We start from the raw sequence: 10,922 nt of genomic DNA, 5'->3' as shown, positions 1-10,922 counted from the left end.
TGCCCGAGATGTACGAGTGCAGACAAGAAGGTCATGCTGACAGTAATGGCCGTTGGGGCTGCCTGGAGCTGTGTACTCGGGTACTGCAGAGTGCACAGAGCTCATTTTTCAGGGACAGGGATGGAGCTGCCCTTGCCTGAAGGGAATTCAGCCCTACATGGATACAAGCCTGCAGACAGCATGCACTCCTGGCTTGGCTTCACGCCAAAAAACTGAAACATGGACAATCCAAAATTAGCATGTGACTCACCATGGTTAGGGAGAGTCTATCACAGGAAGTTTTCCTACTGAAGGCAACCCCTTGCCCTGCTAGGCCACGTCCCAGCTGCCTCTCTGTCTGCAGGGCAGGGAAGTGCATCACCTCCTTGATGTAGGCTGAGAGATTGTTTTGGACTCAGGGCCATGATGAGCACATCCTCTCCGTGGGCATCCTCAGGCACATGGCACTGGAGGGTCCTGCCAGCCCTGACTCCTCGGGCAAAAGTTTCCTTGGCTGCCCAACATTACTGAGTTGTGCTCCAAGCTGAGCAGGTCTTGTAGCATGGCAGGGAAGGCATGCTGAAGCACTAATGACAGGAGAAGACATATCAGCTGGGACTCAGCTTTGAGTCCTATCTGGTGAGGAGTTTTTTTCTGTAACCCTTTCTTTCCCTCAACAGAGCATTCAGGACAGCTCCTCACCACTGCCTGGTCTTGGGCAGTCCTTGATTTGAAGCCCACCCACTGTTGGGAGTGCTCTCCATCCTGCCTTCAATTCAAAGTGCACAGCAACCTGACACAACATCCTGAAGGTGAAGGCTGAGAGAGAAGGCATTGACTCCTCACAGCCTGCTTTCTGTCCATTCTTCAGAAAATCAGCTGCACCAGTCAGCAGTGGATCCACATTTTTCTCCCTCAGACTTCTACTACTCTTGTAGGGGTCCGTCCAGCTCTTGATGCTTGTTGCTTTTTGCTCTTGACGCCACCTGCTAGATTCAATGCACGCTGAGCTTTGGCTTTCCCAACAGCACCCCAACATGCTTAGGAATTATTTCCAGATCCCTCCTACGCAACTCATTCCCTCTTTCACTTCCAGGATTATGGTTTTGATGTGTGTGCCCCACCTTGAGGACTCTATATAACCAAAACTGCTCTGCTGAGACATCTGTTTCATTTCCTGAGCATCGGCCTGGACCTTTCTTGCTGTTGGATCATGTCATCAGGTCTTGAACTCCAGTGTTTCTCAGCTGTGATATCCAAGGCTGCCCTTGATTCCAACATTCCCAATCAGCTCTCTCCTCTTGGGAGCATCTGTGCATCACCCGTCTTTTGCCCAAGACAGAGTTGCACAGTCCTTGAGGGTGGAAAGGACTTCTGAAGATACCCTAGCCCAACTTCCCTGCTTAAAGCAGAGTCAGCCTTTGGAAGACGCTCAGGGTCAAGTCCTGTCAAGCTCTCAACACCTACAAGAATGGAGGAGTCACAAACAATTCCTGGAAACCTGAATTAGTGCTTGACCACCCTCACACTATCAAAGTCCTTTCTTATGTTGTGTTGGAATTTTTGCATTTCAATATGGGCCAAAAGGATCTCTTGTCCCTTCACTGGATAGGACTCAGAAAGAGAGTCTGGCTCTATGTTCCTCACATCAGCTCTTTGACCCATTGCTAAGAAGCATGCCCCAGGGCCTTCTCTCCTCCAGAGTAAACAACCCCACCTCTTGCAGCCTATCCTGCCTCAGAGCCTCCACTCGCTTCACAGGTTCTGTGGTTCTTTGCTGGTTTTACACCAGTGTGGCCATTCCTCTTTTGTATTGGAGAGCCATGAACTGGACAGAAATCGTGGTGTTAGAAGTGCTGAGTCAAGAAGAGGGAACAACTTCCTCAATCTGATAGCAACGGTCTTCCTAATGCAGCCCAGGATGCTGTCGGACACCACTTCCAAAAGGTGCAGGCTGCCTTATAATGTCCTCCAAGACTCACGTCTTCTGCTGCAAAGCTGGTTGGAAGCCCATGGGCCCCAGGCTTTCATGGTGCAGGAGCTTCTTCTAGCCCACTGCAGGACATTGCATCAAGGAGTTAAATAATATTGGCCCCACTCTGGAGCCATGTGGTGCACCAGGAGGGAGTGGCAGCCAGCTGGACTTTGTGCCACTCGTTACAATCCCTGGAGACAAGCAGCCATGCCAGATTTCAATCCCCTGCACTGCCTTCTTCACAGGCCTGTATTTTGTCAGCTGGTCAGTAAGGATTGGTACAGGAGACCACATCAAAAGCCATGGTTAGATGACGTTAACATCTGCTGCACTTCCCTGACCCACTGGAGTCAATCATGTCATCAAATTATGCTGTGAAGTTGGTTCACCTTCTTCTCCTTTCATCTTGGGAAATGGCTTCCTGGATGATTTGCTCCATGACGTTTGCAGAGATCGAGATGAGGCTGAACGATCTGTCATTCCCTGGTCCTTCCTTCATGCCCTTCTTGGAGACAGGACACCCCTTAGATTTCTTCCAGTCCTCAGGTACATTCTCTGACTGCTGCATCTTTCAAAGGCGTTTGAGAGCAGCATTGTATTGACACTAAACAATTCCCTTGGATGCATGGCATCAGGTCAATTGCACTCAGGTCAGTTCAATCTGTCTAACTGTTCCCACACCTGAGCCTCCTCTACTGTGGGGAAGCGTTCCCTGCTCCAGACTTTTCGAGGAACGTCAGGAGCCTGATCACTCAAGAGCAACTCCTGCCAGTAAAGACCACAGGTAAGAGTCACTGGAGCACCTCCACCTTTCCTGTATCCTCTGTCCTCAGGGAATCTGCCCTGTTCAGTGCCTGGGCTGCCCCTGACCAAGCCTTGATATCCTGGTGACCTACCTGGAAGAAGACCCTCTTGCTGCCCCCAACATGATTTGTCTCATTAAATGCCAGGTGGATCCCTGCAGCACTTAGGAGGCATTTTGTGCCCACAGTGACACCACCTTACCCAGGAAACCCTGGGGCCTCTCATCCCGGCACATGAAAGAGGCCTGCATGGCAGACCAAGTACATCAGAAATCAGGAAATGAAATGGCAGCATTGAAGGCAACCAAAACACAACCTGTGCCATTAGGCAGGATAATTTGCTTTGGAGGTGAGTCGGTTGGAAAATTACTGCCTGCGTGCAGTGACTGTGGGCCTGGGGCAGTGCAGGAGCAGTATAAAAGCAGGCCCTTCTCCTCACTCTCTCAACCACTCTTCTCGCCTCCGTCTCATTTGGAACAAGGTGAGTCTGAAGCTCTTCTTCCTACTCCTCAGCTTCCTGCAAGATTTCTCAACACATACCCTGTGATAGGCCTGGCCATGGGGCTATTGTTCATAGAAGAGGGTTGGGGGCAGAAGCTGTGACACAGAGAGAGTCTAGGGCCTGGCTCACGTGACCTATGGACTCTTGTCTCCAATACGTGGTTTGTCTCTCTTGTGGTGGGGTGATAGGCTGCTCCTCATCCACTCCTCATGCTCTGTTTCTCCCTACCCTTTCTCCCAGGTGCTTCTGCAGACCCAAGACATGTCCTGCTACAACCAGTGCCTGCCAGTCCAGCCCTGTGGCCCGACCCCACTGGCCAACAGCTGCAATGAGCCCTGTGTCAGGCAATGCCAGGACTCCACTGTCTTCATCCAGCCCTCCCCCGTGGTGGTGACCCTGCCCGGCCCCATCCTCAGCTCCTTCCCACAGAGCACCGCCGTGGGATCCTCCACCTCTGCTGCTGTTGGCAGCATCCTCAGCTCTCAGGGAGTGCCCATCTCCTCCGGGGGCTTTGGCCTCTCCGGCTTCGGCAGCGGCTACTGTGGCAGGAGGTGCCTCCCCTGCTAAAGCTGCTGGCCGTGGCCCTGGGGAAGGTCCCCAGGGACATACAAGATGGTACTGCTGAGCAACCCCAGCCCCCCTCGGAAAAGGACAGGGCCAGCCTGGGCTCTGGGAAAGCACAGCCCATGCCTGCCTTTCCCATCTTCCACTCTCTCCTTTCCCTTATATGTCCTTCTTCTCTTGTGCTCCCCTGCACTGTGACAACACAAAGCTGGCTGAGGTAGGAAACACTGACCCTGCTCCCTCTGTGGGGCAGGCAGATGGACACCTGGTGGGATCTCCACCACAGCAATGGAGCACAGACTCATGTCTGCCCCTCATGCTCCCTGCACTGGGACTTCCACTCAGACCAACAGCGTTTCCCTCTTTTCACTCATTAAATTTTGTTGCATCCCAGCCTACGCCTCTGTGTCATCCTTTCATCTGCAGGTCCTCCTCCACAATGCCCAGCGAGAGAGGTGCTGGTCTGCAGTGGTTTTGTGAGGGGCTTGTTGGAGAAGGCTGTGCAGTGACTGTTAACACAGGCTTGCTCTGAGTAGCCTTAATCATACAATGGGTGGGTGACCCTCTGGGTTCTAGATTTATCTGCCTCTTTGGGTACAGACAGAATGACCCAACGCAGTTCAATGACTATAGCTACTCTAAAGATGATTTTAGCTCTCCCACCAAAACATTCTCTTCTCTGTGCTCAGCGAGCCTCATGCCCTCAGCCTCTCCTCCCCAACCAAGTGCTCCTGCCCTCTCACCATCCTGCCCACCCTGCACTCAGCTCATTTCACTTGGTTCACTTGCATTATAGCCTAAACTCAACACAGTGTTCTAGATGCCATCAGGTAAGTGCTGAGTACAGTGGGATCTTCGCTGCCATCGATCTCCAGCTACGCTCCTGCTCATATAGCCCAGGATGATGATAACAAACCTGATGTCTGGGAACAGTGCTGGGAGTCTCAGCTCTTCTGATGGGGTTACTGCAAAGGCACCTTTCCCTGGCTCTACTTTTGGGCGCTTTGGGCGCTTTGGCTGCGACCAAATAAATATATGCAATGGCTCAGTGTTCAAGTAGAAACCAGTGATGACTGGTGTCCTCCAGGGGTCCATACTGGGACCAGTACTATTTCATATCTTCATCAACAACATACACAGTGGGATTCAGTGCACCGTCAGCAAGTTTCTTCATGACACCAAGCTGAGGGGCGCAACTGCTGCGCTTGAGGAAAGGGATACTGTCCAGAAGGATTTTGAAAGGCTTGAGAAATGGTCTCATGTGAAACTCAGAAAGTTCAACAAAGTCAAGTGCAAGGTCCTGCACCTGGATAATCTGAAAGGTCAATACAGACTGGAAGATGAATGGTTGAGAGCAGCCCTGTGGAGAAGGACTTGGAGATACTGCAGGCTGAAAAATTGGACGTTACCAGCAATGTGCGCTTGCAGCCCAGAAAGCCAATCGTAGAAGAAGAAATTTATGCTGATGAGGGTTGTGACACTGGAAAAGGTTGCCCAGGCAATGATGGGAAGATCCTTCATTGAAGAGTTTAAGGTCAGGTTTGACAGAACTTTGAGTAACGAGATGTAGTGACAGATATGCTTCCAGATGCCCCATCCCTGGAAGTGTTCAAGGCCAGGTTGGATGAGGCTTTGGGCAACCTGGTGTAGTGGAGGATTTCTCTGCCCATGGCAGGGGGGTTGGAACTAGATGATCTTTAAGGTCTCTTCCAACCCAAACCATTCTATGAATCTATGATTTTATGATTCTATATCATAAACTATATCAGAACTAGCAGGGACTGTGAGGATGAACCACCGCCCACTGTACTTGAAGAGCAGGTTCGGGAACATCTGAGGAACTTGAAGGTGCACAAGTCCATGGGACCTGATGAGATCCATCCGCGGGTCCTGAAGGAACTGGCGGATGAAGTTGCCAAGCCACTGGCTATTGTATTCGAGAAGTCGTGGCGGTCTGGCGAGGTCCCCGATGACTGGAAGAGAGGGAACATAACCCCCATTTTTAAAAAGGGGAACAAGGAGGACCCGGGCAACTACAGACCGGTCAGCCTCACCTCTGTGCCTGGCAAGGTCATGGAGCAGATTCTCCTGGGAACCATGCTAAGGCACATGGAGAGCAAGGAGGTGGTGGGTGACAGCAAACATGGCTTCACCAAAGGCAGATCGTGCCTGACCAACTTGGTGGCCTTTTACGATGGGGTGACAGCATCGGTGGACAAGGGTCGACCAATGGATGTCATCTACCTGGACTTGTGCAAAGCTTTTGACACTGTCCCGCACAACATTCTTCTCTCTAAATTAGAGAGTCATGGGTTTGATGGATGGACCACTCGGTGGATAAGGAATTGGCTCAATGGCCGCACTCAGAGAGTAGTGGTCAACGGCTCAATGTCCAAGTGGAGACCGGTCACGAGTGGCGTCCCTCAGGGGTCCGTGTTGGGCCCGGCCCTCTTCAACATCTTTGTCGGTGACGTGGACAGTGGCATGGAGTGCACCCTCAGCAAGTTCGCCGATGACACCAAGCTGTGTGGTGCCGTCGACACGCTGGAAGGGAGGGATGCCATCCAGAGGGACCTTGACAGGCTGGAGAGGTGGGCCCGTACCAACCTCATGAAGTTTAACCAGGCCAAATGCAAGGTCCTACATCTGGGTCGTGGCAATCCCAGGCATAAATACAGACTGGGTGGTGATTGGATCGAGAACAGCCCTGAGGAGAAGGACTTGGGAGTACTGGTGGACGAGAAGCTCAATATGAGCCGGCAATGTGCTCTTGCGGCCCAGAAGGCCAACCGCGTCCTGGGCTGCATCAAGAGGAGTGTGGCCAGCAGGTCGAGGGAGGTGATTCTCCCCCTCTACTCTGCCCTTGTGAGACCTCATTTGGAGTACTGCGTCCAGTTCTGGAGTCCCCAACATAAGAAGGACATGGACCAGTTGGAGAGGGTCCAGAGGAGGGCCACAAAGATGATAAGAGGGCTGGAGCACCTTTCCTATGAGGACAGGCTGAAAGAGTTGGGGCTGTTCAGCCTGGAGAAGAGGAGGCTCCGGGGTGACCTTATAGCGGTCTTCCAGTACCTCAAGGGGGCCTACAGGAAAGATGGGGAGAGGCTGTTCAGGAGGGCCAGTTATGATAGGACAAGGGGTAATGGTTTTAAAATAGAGGGAGGTAGGTTCAGGTTGGATATTAGGAAAAAATTTTTTACTATGAGAGTGGTAGAACACTGGAACAGGTTGCCCAGAGAGGTGGTGGATGCTCCATCCCTGGAGACGTTCAAGGCCAGGTTGGACAAGGCCCTGAGCAACCTGATCTAGTTGGAGATATCCCTGTTCCTTGCAGGGGGGTTGGACTAGATGACCTTTGAAGGTCCCTTCCAGCCCTAACCATTCTATGATTCTATGATTCTATGATCTATGATTTTATGATTCTATATCCCTGTGCATGGCAGGAAGGTTGGAATAGACGATCTTTAAGGTCTCCTCCAACCAAAACCATTCTACGATCCTATGATACGATGGCTCTATGATAAGGCAGCCCACTGCACTCTCTTCCTCCCTTTGAGAATGTGATGGTTAGGACGGGTTCTCCTGACAACTCCTGGGAAGTTAGTCCCTATGTCTCCTCAATATCACATTCTCTCCTGACTTCTTGCATCACAGTGTTGAGCTCACAAAGGAAAAAGAAAAGCTGTGCACAACAAAGGGGCCAGCAGTCCTTGAACTACGTCAGGTAATTCTTCTCCAAAGAAGCAGACAAATTCAGAAACAAGAGGATCACCTGACGCATGACTGAGCATGCTAAATATCAGCCTGTTTTGAAAATCAGTGCCAAACCATCCCAAACAACCCCTTCCCAGAACCAGCCCTGAGCAACATTTGCCTTCCTGGGCAACTTGGGAGAACATCTGCAGATAAAAAGGATGACACAGAAGGTGATATGGGATGCAGCAGAACTTTAATGAGTCAACAGAGGGAAATGAGGTCAATCCAAGTGGAGACTTCAATAGGGGGAAGAACTTTAGCAGGGGAAGAACCTCCTGCCGCAGTAGCGGCTGCCGAAGCCGGACAGACCAAAGCCTCCCGACGAGATGGGCACACCCTGAGAGCTGAGGATGTTGCCAACGGCAGCAGAGGTGGAGGATCCCACGGCAGTGCTCTGCGGGAAGGAGCTGAGGATGGGGCCAGGCAGGGTCACCACCACAGGGGAGGGCTGGATGACAACGGTGGAGTCCTGGCACTGCCTGAAGCAGGGCTCATTGCAGCTGTTGGCCAGAGGAGTTGGGCCGCAGGGCTGGGCTGGCAGGCACTGGTTGTAGCAGGACATGTCTCAGGGATGGAGGTGCACCTGGAAGAGAGGGAAGGGGAAGCAGAGCATGAGGAGATGCCAGTCACTCTCCCACAAAGGGACCCAAGCTAAGCCCTGCTGGAGACAAGAGCTGAAGGTGTTGTAGAGATGCCCATGGGCTTCTCCCTCCCTTCAGCTCAAAAGTTCCCCACCAAGCATGTCCAAGCCCATGGAGATCACTGCCTAGCACATCGCTCACTTCAGCCAAGCCCCAGCCTCTCTCCATGCAACACTTTCTCTCCTCTTCCCTCTCTCATTTCAAGCAGCCCCATGACCCAGCATAGGACAGAGGAGCAGGTATGCGCTGAGAAAACTTGATGAGGAAGAGGAGGAGGCAGGAGAGGACATAGAGCTTCAGACTCACCTTGTTCCCAAAGGAGATGTAGGAGAGAGGAGAGGATGAGAGAGTGAGGAGAAGGGCCTGCTTTTATACTGCTCCTGCACTGCCCCAGGCCCACAGTCACTGCACGCAGGCAGTAATTTTCCAGCCGACTCACCTCCAAAGCAAATTATCCTGCCTAATGGCACAGGTTGTGTTTTGGTTCATGTCAATGCTGCCATTTCATTTCCTCATTTCTGTCCTGCTTGGTCTGCAACGACGGCTCCTTTCATGTGTTGGGCTGAGACACCCAAGGCTATCCCGAGCAGTAATGTCTCAATGTGGTCAGAAGATGCCTCTTAAATGGTGGAGCGATCTTGTGCAGGTAGGGAATGTTGGCTTGGGGCAGTGAGGTGTCGCAGCTGTTTGAAACTCCCTTTGCAGGAAGAGGCCCAGCTCTGTCCTACATTGCAGATGTCAGCAGATCATTCAAACATTCTCATTTTTAAGGACATGCCACTTGCTTCTCCCTCAGAATGAGGAAAGGGTTGCAGAAAACAACTCCTTTCCAGATAGGAATCCAGCCGCTCCAGTCAGGAAGTCAGATTCATCTGGAGTCCAACTTAAATGCCTCTACGCTAATGCATGCAGCATGGGGAATAAGCAAGAGGAGTTTGAAGTGTGTGCGCGCCTGTTGGAATATGATCTTATTGGCATCACAGAGACGTGGTGGGATGAATCCTATGACTGGAGTATCAGAACAGAAGGATACAGGTTGTTTAGGAAGGGCAGGCAGGGGAGAAGTAGAGGAGGGGTTGCCCTCTATGTCAAAGACCAGCTGGAATGTATGGAGCTGCACCTGGGGATGAATGAGGTGCCAACTGAGAGCTTATGGGTTAGCATTAAAGGCAGAGCACGGACAGGGGACATAGTAGTGAGAGTCTGCTACAGACCACCTGACCAGGAGGACCAGGTAGATGAGGCCCTCTACAGACAGATAGGAACAGCCTCACGTTCACGAGCCCAGGTCCTCAAGGGGGACTTCGACCACCCGGATAACACAGCAGGGCATAGGCAATCCGGGAGGTTCCTGGAATGCATTGATGATAACTTCCTTCTCCAAGTGGTAGAGGAACCAATGAGGAGAGGTGCTTTGCTGGACCTTGTTCTCACCAACAAAGAAGGGTTGGTGGGGAACGTGACACTCAAGGACAGCCTTGGCTGCAGTGATCATGAAACGGTGGAATTCAAGATTCTTAGGGAAGCGAGGAGGGCACACAGCGAGCTCACTACCCTGGATTTGAGGAGAGCAGACTTTGGCCTCTTCAGGGATCTCCTCGGTAGAGTACAGTGGGATGAAGCCCTGGAGGGAAGAGGGGCACAAGAAAGCTGGTTAATATTCAAGGATCACCTCCTCCAAGCTCAGGAGCGGTGCATCCCAACAAAGAGAAAGTCAGATAGGACCATCAGGAGGCATACTCAGATCAACAAGTTGCTCCTGGACCAACTCGGACACAAAAAGAAGGCCTACAGAGGGTGGAAGCAAGGACAGATAGCCTGAGAAGAATACAGAGCAATTGTCTGAGCAACCAGAGATCAGGTTAGGAAAGCTGAAGCCCTGACAGAGTTAAATCTGGCTGTGATAGTTTGATGTGGGGGGGTGTTCTGGTGGCAGGAGAGGGGATCCCTGTGCCACCAGATCTGAGTCCCATCCCCCTCGGGGGATTGAGCCATATCGACGCCTCTGCGAATTGCCCTATTTAAGTTGAGATAAAGGGACGGGAAAAGGGTCTTTTGCCAGGAACAAAGAGAGAGCAGGAGGGCGCTGCCCTCGCTCCTGCCTCCCAGCCGGGTGGCTGCTCCGGGTTGGGCCAGCGCCATGTGCTCAAGATGGCGCGGGGGGAGCCGCATGGGGGGCTCGAGAAGCACCCCGCTCCCGGGGTGCCCGCCGGGCCGAGCTCCCCCAGAGGTGATTAAGATCTAAGAGAAAACAACCAGAGCGACCAGGTCAGTCAAGATGGAGCAGGAGGAGGTGTGCTGGAGCTGAGGTTTCCCTTGCAATCGGTGTGAAGATGGCAGGCGGCCCCCTGCAGCCAGGGTGTACTCGGCGGAGCAGAGACCCACTCGTGGCCCGTGGAGAAACCCACGTCGGGGAAGAGATGCCTGAGCCCAGGAGAGGTCGTGGAGCAGGGGATGCACGACGAGGTGCTGTTAATAATGGGCATGGAATGCACGACGAGGTCGTGGAGGCATCTGGAGTCCGTGGGACGGCCCACGCCGACACGAGTGGCAGCAGCTCCCTGAGGGGCCGAGACTGGTAAAGCCCGAACTGGTACAATCCATGGGGAAGGATTGCAATCCTGCGGGCAGGACTTACGCTGGGAAAAGTTTGGGGATTTTTCCTCGTGAGTAGGTGATCCACTGAATCAAGGGAAAAATGG

General features: G+C 52.5%; 2 protein-coding genes across 2 annotated transcripts; one reads left to right on the top strand and one right to left on the bottom strand.

The window, feature by feature from the left end:
• Nucleotides 1-3,520: 3,520 nt before the first annotated feature.
• LOC147526980 (feather keratin 1-like) lies at nucleotides 3,521-3,826 on the top strand. Its single transcript, XM_086626384.1, has one exon. The coding sequence runs from the start codon at nucleotides 3,521-3,523 to the stop codon at nucleotides 3,824-3,826; it is 306 nt and encodes a 101-aa protein (XP_086482510.1).
• A 4,009-nt stretch (nucleotides 3,827-7,835) lies between these two features.
• Nucleotides 7,836-8,141, bottom strand: LOC147526979 (feather keratin 1-like). Its single transcript, XM_086626436.1, has one exon. It carries the CDS (start codon nucleotides 8,139-8,141, stop codon nucleotides 7,836-7,838), a length of 306 nt encoding a protein of 101 aa, XP_086482562.1.
• Between the last annotated feature and the right edge of the window lie 2,781 nt (nucleotides 8,142-10,922).

This window comes from Tauraco erythrolophus, chromosome 25, assembly GCF_009769465.1.
Source record: "Tauraco erythrolophus isolate bTauEry1 chromosome 25, bTauEry1.pri, whole genome shotgun sequence".
Classification (NCBI taxonomy): Eukaryota; Metazoa; Chordata; class Aves; order Musophagiformes; family Musophagidae; genus Tauraco; species Tauraco erythrolophus.
Note: the sequence above shows the minus strand (reverse complement) of the source record. Positions and strands in the feature narration are given on the sequence as shown.

Bases quoted from the DNA above. Each gene is read 5' to 3' on its own strand.
- LOC147526980 (XM_086626384.1), top strand. From the start codon at position 3,521: ATGTCCTGCTACAACCAGTGCCTGCCAGTCCAGCCCTGTGGCCCGACC.
- LOC147526979 (XM_086626436.1), bottom strand. From the start codon at position 8,141: ATGTCCTGCTACAACCAGTGCCTGCCAGCCCAGCCCTGCGGCCCAACT.